The sequence below is a fragment of the Coregonus lavaretus genome, assembly GCF_964263955.1.
Source record: "Coregonus lavaretus genome assembly, chromosome: 2".
Classification (NCBI taxonomy): Eukaryota; Metazoa; Chordata; class Actinopteri; order Salmoniformes; family Salmonidae; genus Coregonus; species Coregonus lavaretus.
The window spans coordinates 23,929,823-23,954,008 of NC_139989.1; the positions used below are offsets into that span (position 1 = coordinate 23,929,823).

General features: G+C 43.1%; 1 protein-coding gene across 1 annotated transcript in view; it reads left to right on the forward strand.

Moving 5' to 3' along the window:
• Positions 1 to 24,186, forward strand: part of LOC311138616 (ribonuclease 3-like) — a gene marked incomplete at both ends in the record, with an annotated part of 241,316 nt that overhangs the window by 43,237 nt on the left and 173,893 nt on the right. Inside the window, 2 exon segments of the mRNA XM_084173376.1 lie at positions 24,002 to 24,014; positions 24,016 to 24,065. Of these exon segments, the coding sequence (XP_084029502.1) occupies positions 24,002 to 24,014; positions 24,016 to 24,065 (63 nt within the window).

The window sequence follows — 24,186 nt, forward strand, 5'->3', positions numbered from 1 at the left end:
TGCACTATTTATTGGGATTTGACAGACATGATGTTTTAAAGTAACATATATAGGCTACATTAGCTTAAAACCTACTCTATTTGGTCCCAACTGAGTTTTTAAAAAGTATACTTTTTCTTCCTTCACTCTATTTACTTGTGTAAAAAACAATTTGCTGCTGCACACGAATGAGGCCAAAGAGTTGGTATAAGGTGCCTCTTGAAATGACAGTACAGTTTCTCCCACAGCTGGTACCCTCTAATCCATTTTCTGTTTGTTTCAAGCTCAAGTGAATAAGAGGAGGAGGGATGTCTTCTAAGGCCATAGGAGGGGAAAAGATAGGAAAAAAAACTTGTGATGACGGTCATTTTCCATTTGCCTCTGCCTCAGAAGGATAGCTCCAATTCACTTCAGAGAACATCTCTTTCATTAGATAAAAGGAGATAAAAGTGCACTCCAACAACGGTTGCTATTCAACTCTCAAACACTTCCACCAGTCGAATGTAAGTACTGCACACTACCTGGGGGCATTGTTGTTTGATCTCACACAGCACGTATTTTCCATGGCATAATACACTTTCAAGAGCCATGCCATCTTTCACAAAAACACTATGTCCTCTAATTAACAAATAATTAATTTGTCATTTTAGGCCAATCATGTTTTCACTGAATAACATCTTCATCAGTCAGAAAAGTTACATACTTTTAAGCATGGACATGCGGGCACTCTGGTCAGGCACTTGAATGGCCACTGTTCTCTTGTTCTAAACTACAACACTGATCCAAATACCCTTAATTTTGTACTCCTAATTATTCTTACACCTCTGAAGAGTCACTTCCACTCTAGTCACTTCCACGCCAGTCGGAAGAGCTACAGTTTTAACTCTGAACACTCAAAAGTAGCTTTATCTCCCGACTGTTTGATAATGGGAACATGGTGTGTTAACACCACTCAAAGGAGACTAACGATCCTGACTGCCAATGTCTCCAGCCTGAGACATGCCCCCCACTTTCAAGACAATTTCACCACTAAAGACATTGACAGAGGCTGCAAGTTACCCATCATTATCATATTTCCCATCATGCTCTATTGCTGTTAAAGTTTTTGAATTGTTGGTTTCAATATCTGTTTTTTGCATGTACATTGATGGATTACTTAATCAATTAATGTATCTAATGCTAGACAAAGATAAATAACATATATTTTTCTAAACTAATCCAATCTGTTAGTTGGATTTACTACACCCGTTACTGAAATGTTTGTTCCAGTTTAAATGGTTTAGGTAGTGTCATTGATTCATCTTTTTAACGCTGGCAGTCATTCTGAATGCAGATTGTAGGATTCCATAATAGGAATTAAACATCACTTACAAACCAGCATAATGTGAGTTGATGGTGGTTTTGCTTTAGCTTATGCTGGTCACCAGTGTCCAAAATAATGCGAAGGCTGGCCACAGCAAAAACACAATGAAGGCTGGTCACCTGCGAAAACACAACGAAGGTTGGTCTGCCAGCATAACTGGCTAGACCAGCTTGACCAGCATCCTACTAGCTTAGGCCAACATTGACCAGCTTGAAATGTATGCTTGTGTATACTGTTTTTTTCAGCAGGGTATCTAGACAATCAAAACTCACCATTGTTACCATTGTTTATTCATGATTATCCATATTTTCTCCTCCCACTGTCAGAAGCACTTCTGGGTCATCCAACGTTGATGGATTCTTCCAAATTGCTCCCAAGGAAAGACCATTTAGATGCACATTTTATTTGTTTATCTTACATTGATTTACAAATAACTAGGCATATATATTGCCTTCTTTAAAAAGGGGCAATCTGCAGTTGCTACACCCATTTTTGGACTTACAGTATCTCACAAAAGTGAGTACACCCCTCACATTTTTGTAAATATTTGAGTATCTCTTTTCATGTGACAACACTGAAGAAATGACACTTTGCTACAATGTAAAGTAGTGAGTGTACAGCTTGCATAACAGTGTACATTTGCTGTCCCCTCAAAAGAACACATTAATGTCTCAACCGCTGGCAACAAAAGTGAGTACACCCCTAAGTGAAAATGTCCAAATTGGGCCCAATTAGCCATTTTCCCTCCCCGGTGTCATGTGACCCGTTACTGTTACAAGGTCTCAGGTGTGAATGGGGAGCAGATGTGTTAAATTTGGTGTCATCGCTCTCACACTCCCTCATACCAGTCACTGGAAGTTCAACATGGCACCTCATGGCAAAGAACTCTCTGAGGATCTGAAAAAAATCATTGTTGCTCTACATAATGATGGCCTGGGCTATAAGAAGATTGCCAAGACCCTGAAACTGAGCTGCAGCACAGTGGCCAAGACCATACAGCGGCTTAACAGGACAGGTTCCACTCAGAACAGGCCTCGCCATGGTCGACCAAAGAAGTTGAGTGCACGTGCTCAGCGTCATATCCAGAGGTTGTCTTTGGGAAATAGACGTATGAGTGCTGTCAGCATTGCTGCAGAGGTTGAAGGGGTGGGGGTCAGCCTGTCAGTGCTCAGACCATACGCCGCACACTGCATCCAATTGGTCTGCATGGCTGTCATCCCAGAAGGAAGCCTCTTCTAAAGATGATGCACAAGAAAGCCCGCAAACAGTTTGCTGAAGACAAGCAGACTAAGGACATGGATTACTGGAACCATGTCCTGTGGTCTGATGAGACCAAGAAACTTATTTTGTTCAGATGGTGTCAAGCGTGTGTGGCGCCAACCAGGTGAGGAGTACAAAGACAAGTGTGTCTTGCCTACAGTCAAGCATGGTGGTGGGAGTGTCATGGTCTGGGGCTGGATGAGTGCTGCCGACACTGGGGAACTACAGTTCATTGAGGGAACCATGAATGCCAACATGTACTGTGACATACTGAAGCAGAGCATGATCCCCTCCCTTCGGAGACTGGGCCGCAGGGCAGTATTCCAACATGATAACGATCCCAAACACACCTCCAAGACGACCACTGCCTTGCTAAAGAAGCTGAGGGTAAAGGTGATGGACTGGCATGTCTCCAGACCTAAACCCTATTGAGCATCTGTGGGGCATCCTCAAACGGAAGGTGGAGGAGAGCAAGGTCTCTAACATCCACCAGCTCCGTGATGTCATCATGAAGGAGTGGAAGAGGACTCCAGTGGCAACCTGTGAAGCTCTGGTGAACTCCATTCCCAAGAGGGTTAAGGCAGTGCTGGAAAATGATAGTGGCCACACAAAATATTGACACTTTGTGCCCAATTTGGACATTTTCACTTAGGGGTGTACTCACTTTTGTTGCCAGCGGTTTAGACATTAATGGCTGTGTGTTGTGTTATTTTGAGGGGACAGCAAATGTACACTGTTATACAAGCTGTACACTCACTACTTTACATTGTAGCAAAGTGTCATTTCTTCAGTGTGGTCACATGTAAAGATATACTCAAATATTTAAAAAAATGTGAGGGGTGTACTTACTTTTGTGAGAGACTGTACATATTAATGATATGTACCTATTGATTCTTGATAACATTTAAATGCCTCATGAGCTTAGTTCAACTGTCGTACCCCATCAGGGTTCAACTGTCGTGCCCCATCAGCTTCAAGCTGCCTCTAACAGAGCAGAGAAGCTGGTGGGAGACATAGTGGAGGAGACCAATCGCTATGCCTTGGAGCTACAGGAGATGAGAGCCAGGAGTGAGGGGGAAGCTCGCTAAATGGGCGACAACACATCCACCACGCGGACCATCAATACGGGGTCCCCTCAAGGGTGTGTGCTTAGTCCCCTTCTGCACATCCTGTTCACCCGCGAATGCGTGGCCGCGCACGACTCCAACACCATCATCAAGTTTGCTGACGACACAACGGTGGTAGGACTGATCACAGACAACGATGAGGCAGCCTATAGGGAGGAGATCAGAGACCTGGCAGTGTGATGACAGGACAACAACCTTTCCCTCAATGTCAGCAAGACAAAGGAGCTTATCGTGGACTACAGAAAATGGAGGGGCGAGCACGCCCCAATCCACATCGATGGGGCTGTAGTGGAGCAGGTGTCCACATTACTAAAGAATTAACATGGTCCAAAAACACCCACACAGTTTTGAAGAGGGCACGACAGAGCCTATTCCCCCTCTGGAGGCTGAAAAGATTTGGCATGGGCCCTCAGATCCTCAAAAAGTTATACAGCTGCACCATTGAGAGCATCTTGACTGGCTGCATCACTGCTTGGTACGGCAACCGCAAGGCACCCGACTGCAAGGCGCTACAGAGGGTGTGTGAGTATGGCCCAGTATATCACTAGGGCCATGCTGCCTGCCATCCAAGACATCTATACCAGGCGGTGTCAGAGGAAGGCCCAACATTTTTCCAAAGACTCCGGCCACCGAAGCCATAGACTGTTCTCTCTGCTTTTTTTCGCACAGCAAGCGGTACCAGTGCACCAAGTCTGGAACCAACGGGACCCTGAAATGCTTCTACCCCCAAGCCATGACTACTAAACAAGACTGCTAAATAGCTAATCAAATGGCTACCTCCGGGTGCCTGCATTTAACCTTTTTTGCTCTTGCACTGACTCTATGCACACACAGTGGACTCTATCCACACACTCACACATACTTACACTGACACCCCAAACACACACACACACACACACACACAGACACACATTCTCACTCACCACATACGCTGCTGCTACTGTCTATTATCTATCCTGTTGCCTAGTCACTTTAACCCTACCTACCTATAGTGAGGGGAAAAAAGTATTTGATCCCCTGCTGATTTTGTACGTTTGCCCACTGACAAAGAAATGACCAGTCTATCATTTTAATGGTAGGTTTATTTCAACAGTGAGAGACAGAATAACAACAAAAAAATCCAGAAAAGCGCATGTCAGAAATAAGTATTTGACACCCTCTCAATCAGAAAGATTTCTGGCTCCCAGGTGTCTTTTATATAGGTAACGAGATGAGATTAGGAGCACACTCTTAAAGGGAGTGCTCCTAATCTCAGCTTGTTACCTGTATAAAAGACACCTTTCCACAGAAGCAATCAATCAATCAGATTCCAAACTCTCCACCATGGCCAAGACCAAAGAGCTCTCCAAGGATGTCAGGGACAAGATTGTAGACCTACACAAGGCTGGAATGGGCTACAAGACCATCGCCAAGCAGCTTGGTGAGAAGGTGACAACAGTTGGTGTGATTATTCACAAATGGAAGAAACACAAAAGACCTGTCAATCTCCCTCGGCCTGGGGCTCCATGCAAGATCTCACCTCGTGGAGTTGCAATGATCATGAGAATGGTGAGGAATCAGCCCAGAACTACACAGGAGGATCTTGTCAATGATCTCAAGGCAGCTGGGACCATAGTCACCAAGAAAACAATTGGTAACACACTACGCCGCGAAGGACTGAAATCCTGCAGCGCCCGCAAGGTCCCCCTGCTCAAGAAAGCACATATACATGCCCGTCTGAAGTTTGCCAATGAACATCTGAATGATTCAGAGGAGAACTGGGTGAAAGTGTTGTGGTCAGATGAAACCAAAATGGAGCTCTTTGGCATCAACTCAACTTGCCGTGTTTGGAGGAGGAGGAATGCTGCCTATGACCCCAAGAACACCATCCCCACCGTCAAACATGGCAATTTCCTGTAGTCCACGATCAGCTCCTTGGTCTTGCTGACATTGAGGGAGAGGTTGATGCTCTGGCACCACACTGCCAGGTCACTGACTTCCTCCCTGTAGGCTGACTCATTGTCGCTGGTGATCAGGCCTACCACTGTCGTGTCGTCAGCAAACTTGATAATGGTGTTGGAGTCATGCATGGCCACACAGTCGTGGGTGAACAAGGAGGACAGACACCCCTGTGGGGCCCCTGTGTTAAGGGTCAGCGTGGTGGAGGTCATGTTGCCTATGCTCACCACCTAGGTTCGGCCCGTCAGGAAGTCCAGGATCCAGTTGCAGAGGGAGCTGTTTAGTTCCAGGGTCGTAAGCTTGGTGATGAGCTTGGATGAGACAATGGTGTTGAATACTGAGCTGTTGTCAATTAACAGCATTCTCACATAGGTATTCCTCTTACAGTGGGGAAAATAAGTATTTAGTCAGCCACCAATTGTGCAAGTTCTCCCACTTAAAAAGATGAGAGAGGCCTGTAAAATTGAGGAAAAAAAATCCAGAAAATTTTTGATTGGCGAACCCTCACCGTGGGTAAAACGTTGCAGATGCATTTTCTAATGAAGCCGGTGACGGAGGTGGTTAGCTCATCTGTGTTATCGGCGGAGTCTCGAAACATACTCCAATCAGCGCTAGCAAAGCAGTCCTGTAGCATACCCTCTGACTCTGGTGACCATTTCTCACCGTAGCGAATCACGGTTGCTTCCTGTTTCAGCTTCTGCTTGTAAACAGGAAGCAAGAGTATGGAGTCATGATCTGATTTTTACGAATGGCGAATGAGGGAGGGCCTTGTATGCTTGCTTTTGGGTAGAATGGCAGTGGTCTAGGATTTTATCGCCCCTAGTGGTGTTGGAGATGTGTTGATGGAAGTTGGGCATCACAGGTCTTAGTGACGTCGAATTAAAATCGCAGGCTACCAGAAAGGCAGCCTCTGGGTGTAGGGTTTCCTGCTTGTTTATAACCTTGTACAGTTCATGAAGCACCAGCTTGTTATTGTCCTGAGGTAGAATGTATACAGCAGTTACAATAACAGCTGAAAACTCCCCCGGAGGTAGAAGGGTCGGCATTTGACCATTAGATATTCCAAGACGGGTAAACAGTGGGTTGAAACTTCCACCGCGCTGGAATTAGCACACCAGGTGGAGTTGATGAAGAGGCAAACCCCTACCCCCTTGAGTTCTCTGACTCCACTGTCCTGTCCACCCGGTGAATGGAGAATCCATCGAGTTGGATAGCTGTGGGGGGTACCTTGTCTGAGAGCCATGTTTCTAAAGCAAAGAACATTGCAGTTCCGAGAGTCCCGTTGGTAACAAATCCATGATCGGAAGTCATCCATCTAATTATCAAGTGACTGTACATTAGCCAGTAGAATGGAGGGAAGAGGAGGCCGGATTTCCCTCCGCCTTAATCTCACCAGGATCCCACCTCTATTGCCTCTGTAACGCGTTTCCTTTTGGCTAGACTGAAAATTGGGTTAGAATTACAGAGAGAGCCCAGGGCAGATGAGTCGCAAGTAGAAGCCGGAATTGGGGTAAGTACCTGCCAATCTGATGTTCAAGAGTTCTTGTCGGTTGTAAGAAATAATAGCAGATACGTTTTGTGAAAATAGAGTAAAAATTTAATAATCACAAAATAGAAAAGTTGAGACAGAGCTTGCAAAACGGCGGCCATCCAGTACGGCGCCATCTTGATCAGGGATGAGCAGACAGTATTTGTCCAGGACATTATAGTCTACACAGGGTCCACCACTGACATCCAACATTATGAGGAGCTTGGGGTGTCCAGGTCCGTGGTGATGACTATGCTGGCTTCTCATCTCGGGAAGGGCCACCCTTTGTATGTGGACAATTGGTACAGCAGCCCCATACTCTTCCAGCATCTGCTCTCCAACAGCACATGTGCCTGTGGCACAGTTCGGTCGAACAGGAAGGGGATAACGGCATTCGGAAGCTGGAAGATGATGAGGGGGAGGTGGAGTCCCAGCTAGCACATTTGGTTCCTTGGAAGTTGTGGGAACGCATGCGTTTGATTTCCTATTGGTTCTGAGAACGAAGCCATATGTTTCTGACCAGTGACATGGAAAGTATTTTAAACGTTCTGAGAAAATGTTGCCTGTTCTGGGAACTTTCTGTAAATTGTTGGTTTGCAGGGAGGTTCTGAGAATGTTTTACTAAGGTTCCCTGAAAGTTTTCCTGGGAGGTGTTATTAACGTTCTGAGAATGTAAATCATAGGTTATTTGAAGGTAATTAAATAACTTTCTGAGAACGTTTCAATAAGACTTTTAATAACACTGCTAGCTTAGGTTAACAGTTTTTAACTCCAAGCACAGATAGGACACATGGAAATGCATTTGCTTAGGCATTAATCATGCAAACACATTTATTTTGTATTGTGGCACAGCGTCAGTGAGATTTGAACCTATACTCTTCTGTTACCATGGAATTAGTCCACTGCGTCACCAGGATGGAGCAAGCAGGCCATGTTTTTCTAACTCATACAAAACTGTTCATTTTAGTCTATTCAAACAGCCCTCATGTCAAAGGAAACAAGCAGTCATTAAAATCAGGTGTGGCCAATTAGTGGGCGTTGCCAACACACCTGTACACACTTAACAAGCTTTAACAAGTTTTTCAATAACATTCTTACAACAATCTTTGAACATTACTGTTTTCTTATGGTTTTTATGGAAAGTTTTCTGAAATGTTCTGAGAACATGCCTTTAAATTGAGCCATGAGGAAGCCTGCAGAAAACGTTATGCTGAAAGTACTGACATTTATGATGACGATATGCCATCATCCAGTTGACCAACTGTCTTGTGTCTGTGTGCATGTGTGTATCCAACTTCATTAGGTTTTGTTAAATAATATACTGTATATACAGTATATTATGTATTGCTATCCCCATAGATATGATGATGGAAGATGATTTACACAATTTGAAGAAAACCAAGCAGGCATTAACCTTGTAAACCTTAAAATACACAATATGTTTTATCCATGCTGTTTCATGAAATTATTATCCCAATCTCCCCAGTAGCAGGGTTAGTGCTTGCCTTATATCATGGCTTCTCTAAGTGCGTGGGCAAATGCCCAAGGTCCATCACATAGATATTTCCAGCTGCAAACACACTGCTTGACAGTACAGTTGGGTGCAGCACTCAGGCAGGGAAACAGGTTGAGTGCAAATATTTAGTAAATGCTCATTTTAGCCTTTAGCAATAAGTGCAACAGTAATGGATTAAGTGTTATGGGTACAGTATGTAATCCTAGGTTCCAGAAAGGTATCCATGTTAGGTAGTCTAATTATCCCCCCAAGCATCCCTGTACCCCAAAACCCCTAGTCACTCAAACACACCTCTCTCGTACGTCTACAGTGCGTCAACAAATATGTCTCTGTAAATTAGAAGGTAATAATACATAAGTAATAGTTGACCATAACAAGATGTAAGCATTTAGCGGTATATGTTTGCCTGTTAGTCTCTTATAGTCAGTAGTCTCTCCACTCTCCCTTTTTTCTTTAGAACCTTTTTCTAAACCTGCCTGTGCTGTGCCTGTAGTCCTCTGCTACACTCTAGTGGTGAAACTTCATAAATATGCCACAGAGCATTAAATACATGTTTCACTTTTTGAATGTACTAGTAGGGCATATGAGTCACCATTCAGAAGAGTCTAGCTTTTTGGGGGAATTTAGAGCTTTTCTGTTGCAGAAATTATTTGTCTTTACTGCCCTGTTTTATTGCATAAAATTTCAGTTATATCACTATAATTCAATTGAGGGTGTTTTCAAGAGCTCAGCCAAAATGTCCCATCTAACTTTAGATTATTACTTTATCCAATAACCCCAAGCTGCCTTGCTATTTTCAGTGCCTGGAATAACCGAGGATACTAAATTCTGGAATAATGAATATTCATGAAATTACTGATAGCCATCCCTCTACTCTAATGCCAGTTCCTTCTATTACTTATGCCTGTACTTCATCTATGACGGTTAATATAATATGCCATTTAGCAGACGCTTTTATCCAAAGCGACTTACAGTCATGTGTGCATACATTTTTACATATGGGTGGTCCCGGGGATCGAACCCACAACCCTGGCATTACAAGCGCCATGTTCTACCAATTGAGCTACAGAGGACCACAGTGGTTGGTGGTCAGTGGAAGGGGGATGCTGGCTGGTACTGGATTTATACTGACAAAAGCACATTATGACACAGTAGGCTGAGTCCTATCACATAGTAAGACTCAGGAAGAACATTGTGGTAAGGAAAACATTACTTTATTCACATGATAAAAATATTTGTGTCAAGATCTATATCTGTCACTACTTTTACATGTGTGCATGTATGTGTGTATTGGCATCTGAACCAAGTACTATTGTATCCGGACCTTATTATTAATAATTTTAGGTAAACACAAATTATTTGACATAGATCATTAAACAAGATGATTTGGTTATTTCGCTGTAGTGGACAGGTGCTTGTATCCATCAGATGAGTGTGGGTTGGGTTAGGCTATCTGAGAGGTCTCGTCTCGGTAGGTCTGTGACGATTATGGAATTTAGGGTAATGATTAATGTCATGCAAATGGTAATGGTTATTGTCATAATTGTTTTGAGCTTGTAATGCATTATAGTGCATCTGAAAAATCACTACGACATGCCTAATGAATACAACACAGCTTTGGTGATACCCCAGTCTCAAAAACAAATAGTTTTGAACGCTTGCAACTTTTGGAATTGAAGCTTCTCCTCCCGACCGTGCCAATCTGCTTGTATAATTATTACCAACTATACCCATTTCAATTAAAAATGAAAAACTGCTATTGGGTCAACTTTACCTACTTGAATATAAAGTTGAATCCCCCTTCTCTCTAAAAGTATTCATCCCCCTTGCGTTTTCCTATTTTGTTGCTTTACAACCTATAATTTAAATGGATTTGTATTTTAATTTCATCTAATGGACATACAAAAAATAGTCCAAATTGGTGAAGTGAAATGTAAAAATAATGGAAAAGTGGTGCGTGCATATGTATTCACCCCCTTTGCTATGAAGCCCCTAAATAAGATCTGGTGCAACCAATTACCTTCAGAAGTCACATAATTAGTTAAATAAAGTCCACCTGTGTGCAATCTAAGTGTCACATGATCTCAGTATGTATATACCTGTTCTCAAAGGCCACTAAGCAAGGGCCACCATCAAGCAAGCGGCACCATGAAGACCAAGGAGCTCTCCAAACAGGTCAGGGACAAAGTTGTGGAGAAGTACAGATCAGGGTTGGGTTATAAAAAAATATCTGAAACTTTGAACATCCCACGGAGCACCATTAAATCCATTATAAAAAAATGGAAAGAATATGGCACCACAACAAACCTGCCAAGAGTGGGCTGCCCACCAAAACTCATGGACCAGGCAAGGAGGGCATTAATCAGAGAGGCAACAAAGACAACCCTGAAGGAGCTGCAAAGCTCCACAGCGGAGATTGGAGTATCTGTCCATAGGACCACTTTAAGTCGTAGATTCCACAGAGCTGGGCTTTACGGAAGAGTGGCCAAAAAAAACACGTTTGGTGTTCGCTAAAAGGCATGTGGGAGACTCCCAAAACATATGGAAGAAGGTACACTGGTCAGATGAAACTAAAATTGAGCTTTTTGGCCATCAAGGAAAACACTATGTTTGGCGCAAACGCAACACCTCTCATAACCCCGAGAACACCATCCCCACAGTGAAGCATGGTGGTGGCAGCATCATTCTGTGGGGATGTTTTTCATCGGCAGGGACTGGGAAACTGGTCAGAATTTAAGGAATGATGGATGGCGCTAAATACAGGGAAATTCTTGAGGGAAACCTGTTTCAGTCTTCCAGAGATTTGAGACTGGGACAGAGGTTCACCTTCCAGCAGGACAATGACCCTAAGCATACTGCTAAAGCAACACTCGAGTGGTTTAAGGGGAAACATTTAAATGTCTTGGAATGGCCTAGTCAAAGCCCAGACCTCAATCCAATTGAGAATCTGTGGTATGACTTAAAGATTGCTGTATACCAGTGGAACCCATCCAACTTGAAGGAGCTGGAGCAGTTTTGCCTTGAAGAATGGGCAAAAATCCCAGTGGCTAGATGTGCCAAGCTTATAGAGACATACCCAAAGAGACTTGCAGCTGTAATTGCTGCAAAAGGTGTCTCTACAAAGTATTGACTTTGGGGGGGTGAAGTTATGCACGCTCAAGTGTTCTGTTTTCTTGTCTTATGTCTTGTTTGTTTCACAATAAAACATATTTTGCATCTTCAAAGTGGTAGTGTGTGTTGTGTAAATCAAATGATACAAACCCCCCAAACATCAATTTTAATTCCAGGTTGTAAGGCAACAAAATAGGAAAAATGCAAATTAGGGTTAAGTGTCTTGCTCAAGGGCACATCCACCGATTTTTCATCTTGTCGGCTCGGGTATTCGAACCAGCAACCTTTCGGTTACTGGCCCAACGCTATGTAGGAAATAAAAAAAGGGGCTAAATTAACAACAAAAAAGAAATCGTCAAAAAAGAAAAGAAAACCTCAGTCATTCAAAATACACTCAGAGCCCTACTCAGATCCGGTGACCGCTCCAGCCAGGATGTAACCGCTCCAGCCAGCATGCATGCAGCTCCTCACCAGTTACATCAGGGTTTCCCAAACTCGGTCCTCGGGACCCCAAGGGGTGCACTACACAGCTGATTAAAATACTAAACATTAATCTTTGATAATTTGAATCAGCTGTGCAGTGTTAGGGCAAAAACCAAAACGTGCACCCCTTGGAGTTTGGGAAACGGTGTGTTGCATCCTTCAATCCCAAGAAGCATTCAGCTGCGGATATGATGATATTGATCTTTCTTGAGTTCTTATCCAATCCTGCAGTGCAGTTTCACCTTTCTTACAACGAGGGTATCTGGATCCTGCACCTTGCGAACGGCGCCCACAGCACTGGACTGCGGTGTCTCCTCAGTAACCGAACCACTAGAACTTTAACTTTTTCCGCTGCGTCGGCATATTATACACGCTGAACAGCTATTACCCTAGCAATCTCTGCCTCCTTCACCCTTACAGGGCCAAGGTCTAGACTTTCCCTCCAAAATCTTTGTTTTGATCTTAGTGGTTCTTCTGGTTATTTTTCTTCTTCCTCTGTGGATTTTAAATGGTGGTTGACAACCAACTTTAAAGGTGCATTACCGCCACCAACTGGACAGGAGTTTGGACCAGAGACAGGTAAGGTCTCTAGACCAGGGTTCCAAAGCCCTGTTCCTGGAGAGCTACTCTCCTGTAGGTTTTTTCTCTAACCCAAGTTGTAACTAACCTGATCCAGTTCATCAACCAGCTAATTATTAGAATCAGGTGCGCTAGATTAGGGTTGGAGAGAACCTACAGGACGGTAGCTCCCCAGGAACAGGGTTGGAGAGCCCTGCTCTAGACCCTACCCATGAATCCTGTCTCCCTAAGGAAACAAAATACATAATTAAATACATCTTTGAAGGTTTTCTTGACAGTTTAAATAAACTTTGCTCTTCAATACCTTTAATCCTTAAATCTAAAAACAAACTGTCCCATTCCCTCCCATACTGCTGGGACTGAAACAAAATGTGTTCCACTGTCTCCATCTCCTCCTGGCAGTGATCACACTTCCCAGTTGGATGTTTGTGCACCAGTCTCAGTGTTGTGATTACGTTCTCCTCCTTTCTCTCTCGACCTGAGGACTGCCCCCACCTTTTCCTGGATCTAATGCTGCGTTCATAACCAAGTGGGAAGGTGAAAATTATTAGTTGTGAAGTCATAAATGCCAGTTGGATGCATTCACGTGCTTTGAACTCATTGTAAAATGCTGATTGGCTACTGGCCAACAAGCTGCGTCAACCATAAACTAAAAGTACAGCTATCATGCTTGTAAACAAATTATAGTAATCAAAAACCATATTAATAGATTTACTTTTATAAATCATGTTTTGTTGTTGCATTAAACTGCAGAAAATGCTGTTATCGCGGTCATTTCCTTAGTAGGTGACGTCAGAGTTCAGCATGTGGGAGAAGTCAGAGCTCAGGGATGATAAGACGACTTTACCACTACTAATTACCACTTGGATTTTTCCCAGTCGTATGTGGTAAATACTACCTTCCTACTTGGTTATGAACGCAGGGTTTTATACAGGTGTCTTCACTTTCACTCATTAACCATGTTTAAATCAAACCATTTCATGCCGATAAATTACCTGACGCATTAAAAAATCGAAGACTGGGCTGATAGAAACATGAAATGCCAGTAAAATTTTATAAATGCCGAAAGACAATTTGTTCATTCAACATGGTGGGATCTTTTTTGTGTCTGTAAAATTAATTATGCGAGAAATAGCGGTGGAAACACCTTTATGCGCAAATATTAACATTTGTGTATTTGTGTTAGTCATCCTGTATCTTATTTGTCACATAAACAAAGCATACAGAGCCTATTTTGAGCTGAGTATCACTTCTCAGACAACTCGTTGCTGCTGGAGTGAAACATGCTTTTACAGTGCCTTCGGAAAGTATTCAGACCCCTTGAGTTTTTCCACATTTTGTTACGTTACAGCCTTACTCTAAACTGGATTAAATAAATAAAACATTCAGCAATCTACACACAATACCCCAAAATGACAAAGGGAAAACAGGTTTTTAGAAATTTGTGCACATTTATAACAAATAAAAAAAAGAGACCTTATTTACATAAGTATTCAGACCCTTTGCTATGAGACTCGAAATTGAGCTTAGGTGCATCCTGTTTCCATTGATCATCCTTGAGATGTTTCTACAACTTGATTGGAGTCCACCTGTGGTAAATTCAATTGATTGGACATGATTTGGCAAGGTACACACCTGTCTATATAAAAGGTCCCACAGTTGACAGTGCAGGTCAGAGCAAAAACCAAGCCATGAGGTCGAAGGAATTGTCCGTAGAGCTCCGAGACAGGATTATGTCGAGGCACAGATCTGGGGAAGAGTACAAAAACATTTCTGCATCATTGAAGTCCCAAAGAACACAGTGGACTCCATCATTCTTAAATGGAAGAAGTTTGGAACCACCAAGACTCTTCCTAGAGCTAGCCGACCGGTCAAACCGAGCAATCGTGGGAGAAGGGCCTTGGTCAGGGAGGTGACCAAGAACCTGATGGTCAATCTGACAGAGCTCTAGAGTTCCTCTGTGGAGATGGGAGAACCTTCCAGAATGACAAGCATCTCTGCAGCACTCCACCAATCAGGCCTTTATGGTAGAGTGGCCAGACGGAAGGCACGCCTCAGTAAAAGGCACATGACAGCCTGCTTGGAGTTTGCCAAAAGGCACCTAAAGACTCTCAGACCATGAGAAACAAGATTCTCTGGTCTGATGAAACCAAGACTGAAATATTTGGCCTGAATGCCAAGTGTCACGTCTGGAGGAAACCTGGCACTATCCCAACGGTGAAGTATGGTGGTGGCAGCATCATGCTGTGGGGAAGTCAGTATCGAGGAAAACCTGCTCCAGAGCGCACAGGACCTCAGACTGGGGTGAAGGTTCACCTTCCAACAGGACAACGACCCTAAGCACACAGCCAAGACAGGAGGGGCTTCAGGACAAGTCTCAATGTTCTGGAGTGGCCCAGCCAGAGTCCGGACTTGAACCCGATTGAATATCTCTGGAGAGACCTGAAAAATAGCTGTGCAGCAATGCTCCCCATCCAACCTGATAGTGCTTGAGAGGATCTGCAGAAAGGAATGAGAGAAACTCCCCAAATACAGGTGTGCCAAGCTTGTAGCGTTATAACCAAGAAGACTCAGGGCTGTAATCGCTGCCAAAGGTGCTTCAACAAAGTACTGATTAAAAGGTCTGAATACTTATGTAAATGTGATCTCAGTAATATATTTGCTAACATTTCTAAAAACCTGTTTTTGCTTTGTCATGATGGGGTATTGTGTATAGATTGATGAGAAAAAATAACCAATACAAAATGTGGAAAAAGACAAGGGGTCTGAATACTTTCCAAATGCACTGTATACTTAATTGTTTGAAACCTGAATGTTTTACGTCATATTATGAGGCATGTCTTACCTTGCTTCAAAGTAGTCTAGGCAAAATCCGACCATAGAAACGTGGAGGCAATTATTTTATAATGACTTCTTCATATGCCATTGAAACCAGCATTTCTCTCCTGTTCTATTGGTTTTCATATCAACTTTCTTTCGTTGTGCAGAAGCCAAAAGGCACAATCCTAGTCACATAGCAACCCATCATAGTTGCTGCATCTTTAGATTCCCCCTTTTCTAAGTTTCTAACAGAGATTTTCATCTCTGTCACATATGGAACAACTCGAATCAGGTGTGCTGTTTAGAATGGTATTTTCCCGTGAATTGCATTTTGGCAAATCTTTGAAAATGATGTTTTATTGGCTGCTTCATTATAGGAGTTGCATGTTCTGTAAAGATGAATTACCATAATCTAAATGTAATTTCTGTCATTCTGAGCAGCGTGGGTGGATGCCTTAATGGGTTACGCACACAATGCATATGGGTCTGGTAGATTTCTCAAATGGCTATTTAATTAAGATCTTCCTAGTCATGTTGTCCGGCGCCACATTTTCCTAACGGAAACCCTGGTCTGGGAGTGGTCTGAGTGGGGAGGGGAAAACTGAAAACTAGCTGTTATTGGCAGGAGGAGGTTTGGAACTCTCTTTGTTATTGGTCTATTAAAACTCATACCGCCTGGTAATGTCACCAGGCAAGCAAAAACTCCAACCAATGCAAAACTTGCTGACTAGTAGGTCCTATGTAGATTGTATTTTCAACCAGCAACTATCAGGAAATAGCACTGATAAAATGTTTTCACACTTTTACAGTGTTCATTTCATCAGCTGTTGTACAATATCATACAAAAACACAGGAAAGATTACATTTTTATCACACTTGGCCTTTAACCACTGTTCTTATTAACCCATTGGCCTCTGCTTTGCTGATTGTCATTTCCATGTCAATATTAGAACATTTAAGAGCTTGCTTGGCGAGAACATCCACCTCCTCATCCCTCTACCCCCACATGTGCTGGCACCTAGAGGAACCTCTCAAATACCCCCATCTGTCTCACCCTAAACAGGCACTGCAAAATCTCATATAACCCATCACATTGTCTGCTCAGTGACACAAATTGACTTAAACCAGAAATTATGGCCTCTCTGTTTTAACCAATGATATGTATTAATCCTATATGACTGACAGTGGGTGCTGTTTTGAAGCCACCGCGCAGCCATTTTAGTACTCCTCCACCTGTAAATTTTTTGGGGAAGCTATAGAACTGCATTTATTAAAAGGCCCAGTGCAATCAAAAACATGATTTTCCAGTGTTTGATATTTCCACACTATGCGGTTGGAATAATCCTGTGAAATTGTGAAAATGATGATGCCCTTTTAGTGTAAGAGCTAGGGTTGAATATTTTCCCAGTAGTTTACAAATGTTCCATCCCGAGAATAAATCACTTTTCTCCCAAGTAACCCAGTATTTCCCGCCAAAACCGGAAGTGTCATTCAAAAGCATATAAATAGCCTATGTCTGGATTTGATTAGAGCTTTGATCGAAAATACAAGCCTGATGCTACCTTAGCCTGATAAGCCATCAATTACATAAATTTTATGAGCCGAACATTAATTACATTTTATGAGCCCAAGCCCAAAAATTGCCAAATGATTGTGCCGTTAGCCAATAGATATGATATATAGGAGACTGCGCATTACGCACAACAGAAAAACAGAAAATCCCATAGATGTACCTAGCTATATGCTCTCTTGGGTAAATAAATGAAACAAGCTCCAGTAGGCTACTCTTTTTGAGTGTGAACTTTATTACTGTACTCTGTTGTATTATATGGACTGGAATGACACACCTCATTCAAACTTTATTTTTTTTATTTCACCTTTATTTAACCAGGTAAACCAGTTGAGAACAAGTTCTCATTTACAACTGCGACCTGGCCAAGATAAAGCAAAGCAGTGCGATAAAAACAACAACACAGAGTTACATATGGGGTAAAACAAAACAAAGTCAAAAATACAACAGAAATACATATATATACAGTGTGTGCAAATGTAGCAAGTTATGGAGGTAAGGCAATAAATAGGCTATAGTGCAAAATAATTACAATTAGTATTAACACTGGAATGATAGATGTGCAAGAGATGATGTGCAAATAGAGATACTGGGGTACAAATGAGCAAAATAAATAACAATATAGGGATGAGGTAGTTGGGCGGGCTAATTTCAGATGGGCTGTGTACAGGTGCAGTGATCGGTAAGGTGCTCTGACAACTGATGCTTAAAGTTAGTGAGGGAGATAAGTGTCTCCAGCTTCAGAGATTTTTGCAATTTGTTCCAGTCATTGGCAGCAGAGAACTGGAAGGAATTGCGGCCAAAGGAGGTGTTGGCTTTGGGGATGACCAGTGAGATATACCTGCTGGAGCGCAGACTACGGGTGGGTGTTGCTATGGTGACCAATGAGCTAAGATAAGGCAGGGATTTGCCTAGCAGTGATTTATAGATGGCCTGGAGCCAGTGGGTTTGGCGACGAATATGTAGTGAGGACCAGCCAACAAGAGCGTACAGGTCACAGTGGTGGGTATTATATGGGGCTTTGGAGACAAAACGGATGGCACTGTGATAGACTACATCCAATTTGCTGAGTAGAGTGTTGGAGGCTATTTTGTAAATGACATCGCCGAAGTCAAGGATCGGTAGGATAGTCAGTTTTATGAGGGCATGTTTGGCAGCATGAGTGAAGGAGGCTTTGTTGCGAAATAGGAAACCGATTCTAGATTTAACTTTGGATTGGAGATTCTTAATGTGAGTCTGGAAGGAGAGTTTACAGTCTAACCAGACACCTAGATATTTGTAGTTGTCCACATACTCTAGGTCAGACCCGTCGAGAGTAGTGATTCTAGTCGGGTGGGCGGGTGCAAGCAGCGTTCAGTTGAAGAGCATGCATTTAGTTTTACTAGTGTTTAAGAGCAGTTGGAGGCTACTGAAGGAGTGTTGTATGGCATTGAAGCTCGTTTGGAGGTTTGTTAACACAGTGTCCAATGAAGGGCCAGATGTATACAAAATGGTGTCGTCTGCGTAGAGGTGGATCTGAGAGTCACCAGCAGCAAGAGTGACGTCATTGATATACACAGAGAAAAGAGTCGGCCCAAGAATTGAACCCTGTGGCACCCCCATAGAGACTGCCATAGGTCCAGACAACAGGCCCTCCGATTTGACACATTGAACTCTATCTGAGAAGTAGTTGGTGAACCAGGCGAGGCAGTCATTTGAGAAACCAAGGCTATTTAGTCTGCCAATAAGAATGCGGTGGTTGACAGAGTCGAAAGCCTTGGCCAGGTCAATGAAAACGGCTGCACAGTACTGTCTATTATCGATCGCGGTTATAATATCGTTTAGGACCTTGAGCGTGGCTGAAGTGCACCCATGACCATCTCGGAAACCGGATTGCATAGCGGAGAAGGTACGGTGGGATTCGAAATGGTCGGTGATCTGTTTGTTGACTTGGCTTTCAAAAAACTTTTGAAAGGCAGGGCAGGATGGATATGGGTCTGTAACAGTTTGGATCTAGAGTGTCACCCCCTTTGAAGAGGGGGATGACCGCGGCAGCTTTCCAATCTCTGGGGATCTCAGACGTTACGAAAGAGAGGTTGAACAGGCTAGTAATAGGGGTTGCGACACTTTCGGCGGCTAGTTTTAGAAAGAAAGGGTCCAGATTGTCTAGCCCAGAAGATTTGTAGGGGTCCAGATTTTGCAGCTCTTTCAGAACATCAGCTGTCTGGATTTGTGTGAAGGAGAAGCGGGGGGGGCATGGGCAAGTTGCAGCGGAGGGTGCAGAGCTGGTGGCCAGGGTAGTGGTAGCCAGGTGGAAAGCATGGCCAGCCGTAGCAAAATGCTTATTGAAATTCTCGATTATTGTAGATTTATCGGTGGTGATAGTGTTTCCTAGCCTCAGTGCAGTGGGCAGCTGGGAGGAAGTGCTCTTATTTTCCATGGACTTTACAGTGTCCCAAAACTTTTTGGAGTTAGTGCTACAGGAAGCAAATTTCTGTTTGAAAAAGTTAGCCTTTGCTTTCCAAACTGCTTGTGTATATTGGTTCCTAACTTCCCTGAAAAGTTGCATATCGCGGGGGCTATTTGATGCTAATGCAGTACGCCACAGGATGTTTTTGTGCTGGTCAAGGGCAGTCAAGTCTGAGGAGAACCAGGGGCTATATCTGTTCTTAGTTCTGTATTTTTTGAATGGGGCATGTTTATTTAAGATTGAGAGGAAATTAGTTTTAAAGAACAACCAGGCATCCTCTACTGACGGAATGAGATCTATATCCATCCAGGATACCTGGGCCAGGTCAATTAGGAAGGCCTGCTCGCTGAAGTGTTTTTGGGAGTGTTTGACAGTGATGAGGGGTGGTCGTTTGACCGCGGACCCGTTACGGACGCAGGCAATAAGGCAGTGATCGCTGAGATCCTGGTTGAAGACAGCGGAGGTGTATTTAGAGGGTAAGTTAGTCAGGATGATATCTATGAGGGTACCCATGTTTACGGATTTAGGGTTGTACCTGGTAGGTTCGTTGATAATTTGTGTGAGATTGAGGGCATCTAGTTTAGATTGTAGGATGGCCGGGGTGTTAAGCATATCCCAGTTTAGGTCACCAAGCAGTACGAACTCTGAGGATAGATGAGGTGCAATTAATTCACATATGGTGTCCAGGGCACAGCTGGGGGCTAAGGGGGGTCTGTAGCAAGCGGCAACAGTGAGAGATTTATTTTTGGAAAGGTGGATTTTTAGAAGTTGAAGCTCAAACTGTTTGGGCACAGACCTGGATAGTATGATAGAGCTCTGCAGGCTATCTCTACGGTAGATTGCAACTCCACCCCTTTTGGCAGTTCTATCTAGATGGAAAATGTTATAGTTGGGGATGGAAATTTCAGAATTTTTGGTGGCCTTCCTAAGCCAGGATTCAGACACTGCTAGAACATCAGGGTTGGCGGAGTGTGCTAACACAGTGAATAACTCAAACTTAGGAAGGAGGCTTCTGATATTTACGTGCAGAAAACCAATACTTTTACGGTTACAGAAGTCAACAAATGATAGCTCCTGGGGAGTAGGAGTGATACTGGGGGCTGCAGGGCCTGGGTTAGCCTCTACATCACCAGAGGAACAGAGGAGGACTAGAATAAGGATACGACTAAAGGCTTTAAGAACTGGTCTTCTAGTGCGTTGGGTACATAGAATAAAGGGGCAGTTCTCCGGGCGTTGTAGAAAAGATTCAGGGCATTATGTACAGAAAAGGATATGGAAGGATATGAGTACAGTTCAGGTAACCCTAAGCGTTGGGTAACAATGAAAGAGATAGCGTCACTGGAGGCACCGATTGAGCCGGTCTCGGCGTGTATGGGGGGTGGAACAAAGTAACTATTTGAGGCAGTTTGAGAGGGACTAGGGGTTCTACAGTGAAATTGTATAATAAGAACTAACCCAAACAGCAATAGGCAAGGCATAATTGACATGGGAGAGAGGCATAAAGCAGTCACAGGTGTTATTAGAGAGACCTAAGACAACAACTGGAAATAGCGATAACGTTTGGGCTAAGGCTAAACAGAATAAACAGGACAGGGTACCGTGTAAAGGAACAGTCCAGCAGGCATCAGCTGTGCAGCTGAGTGATCATAAGGTCCAGTGAACAGCAATATGTGAGTCCGAGAGCAGTTCAAATTGGTGCTTCAGCACAGCTAGCAGGGAGCACAGTTGTAGTTTGCGTGTGCTAGCGGGCCGGGGCTGGCAGATGGATCTTCGTGGTCGTCGCAACGGGAAGCCTGTTGAAACCACATCAGACTATTTTGTAGAATCTATAATAGAATCCTTTCCACGTTGGGTGAGGCGGGTTGCAGGAAAGTATATTTAGTTAAAGAATGAAAAGTAAAAATTTAGAAATATATACAAAATAGACCAAAAAAAAAAAGAAACGGGATATTTACACAGGGACAATGAATAAAAGCGACCGCACTGCTACGCCTTCTTGGATCTATGAAACCATGATAAAGCTCAGAGAACATGCTATTCTGGTGCAGCACATGCGGCCTACAAAGTTACACACATGGGCAAGTGAATTTGATTTTAATTTCAAAATATAATAGGGCCTATTTGTATAAGTAGTAGGCTGACACATACACGTTTCATAATATTTCCCCCAATGTTATTAGCCTACCTCTTTCTCTCTCAATTGTTGCCTCATTCCTTCATCGCTTTCAACAGTTAAATTAAATAAGTTGCGTTGTACTTATCTTCATAATTCTAATGACATGCTTGAATAATATAGGATTATAATTAGATGCAGACAGCTATCACTTCTCTTCACAAAGATTTAATGGTTATGAGTCTGAATAAATAACTGCTATAGCCTACCGCCATCGCGCGTTCTCTCTTCTTTCAAACTACCTGTGAGTTCTATTGGCTGCTGTATTTAACATTCAGAAAACAAGAGCTTGCGTCCCTCTTCGAATTGTCTATTGGTATTAGAAATGCAAAGAAAAATGTCCAGCAACCTATTCTAGTCTAGCTTTTCCTGCATGGGACTCGAAGAGCTAAGGAGCGTTTTTTAAAGAGAGAGGCCAGCAGAGCACAGGTGGATGCGTATTGCGCAAGAGACAGAGGCTTGTTAGAAGCTTATTATGCATAACCAATCATGCATTAGCTAAATATAAAGCTAATACTGCATTGAATGTATTACCTGAAAGAGGTAGGCTAGGACATAGACACACACACACACATCTTGAATAGGATTAACTTTTTGGATGAGAGAGAGAGGAAGACTGCTCGCGCTTGCTCTGATTTAAAGCAACAGTGATAGGCTGTTTCAAAACTCTGCAGCTGCAATAAATAAATACATCTTTACAAAAAAAAAAATGAAGGTGACCCCTGACAGCCAGATGGAAATGTGTAAATTAGATGTGCATTTGGTCCTTATAATACTGTAGCACAGGCTATGCTGCAGCAGATGTACGCCTACCTGTCACAATAATAAAAGTTACCATGATGAGATGATAAGTCTGTTTGCAACAAGCTAATTAAGGAAAACTGTAAAAAATGAATACATTTTAGTCATTTAGCAGACGCTCTTATCCAGAGCGACTTACAGTTAAGTGAGTGCATACATTTTCATACTGGCCCCCCGTGGGAATCGAACCCACAACCCTGGCGTTGCAAACACCATGCTCTACCAACTGAGCTACAACCCTGCTGGCCATTCCCTCCCCTACCCTGGACGATGCTGGCTAATTGTACGCTGCCCCATGGGTCTCACGGTTGCGGCCGGCTACGACAGAGTCTGGATTCGAACCAGGATCTCTAGTGGCACACCTAACACTGCGATGCAGTGCCTTACACCACTGCACCACTCAGGAGACTCATACAAAGCGTTATGTTTGGGGCAAACACGACACATCACTGAGTACAACTCTTCATATTCTCAAGCGTCGTGGTGGCTGCACCATGTTATGGGTATGCTTGTCATCGGCAAGGACTAGGGAGTTTTTTGGGGATAAAAAGAAACGGAATAGAGCTAAGCACATGCAAAATCCTAGAGAAAAACCTGATTCAGTCTGCATTCCAACAGACACTGTGAGACAAATTCACCTTTCAGCAGGACAATAACCTAAAACACAAGGACAAATATACACTGGAGTCACTTACCAACACGGCATTGAATGTTCCTGAGTGGCCTAGTTACAGTTTTGACTTAAATCGTCTTGAAAATCTATGGCAAGACTTGAAAAATATTGTGCAACGTTCTTAGAGACTTACCCAGAAAGACTCACAGCTGTAAACGATGCTAAAGGTGATTGTAACATGTATTGAGTCAGGGGTGTGAATACTTATGTAAATTAGATATTATCTGTATTTCATTTTCAATGAATTTGCTAAATTTTCTAAAACACATGTTTTCACTTTATCATCATGGGTATTCTGTGTAGATGGGTGAACAATATTTAATCAATTTCTAATTCAGGCTGTAACACACCAAAATGTGGAATAAGTCAAGGGGTATGAATACTTTCTGAAGGCACTGTACAGGTCCGTCCCCATGCCCAACCTATATGGCCGGTTTCCCGGACACAGATTAAGCCTAGTGTTGGACTAAAAAGCATGGTCAATGGAGAATCTGTTGAAATTGCTTTTTAGTCCAGGACTAAGCTCAGTCTGTCTGGGAAACCGCCCCATAATGTCCTTGTGTATTACCTTACTGTGTTACTGTACCAGGCTTTCAATACCCAATCTGTGTGTCTGTGTGTGTGCTCTCAGGGAGAGGCATCGGAGACAGTCGGAGGTCTCACTCACCTGACAGACACAGGAAGAGACCTAGAAGGTAATGGATCATGCTCACACTGACTCTATGGAAACCATTGTTGTATTTCACTCTCTCTCTCTCTCGATTACTCTCTAGGCCTATCTCGCTCTACTCTCTCTCTTTCGCTTTATTTCCCAAT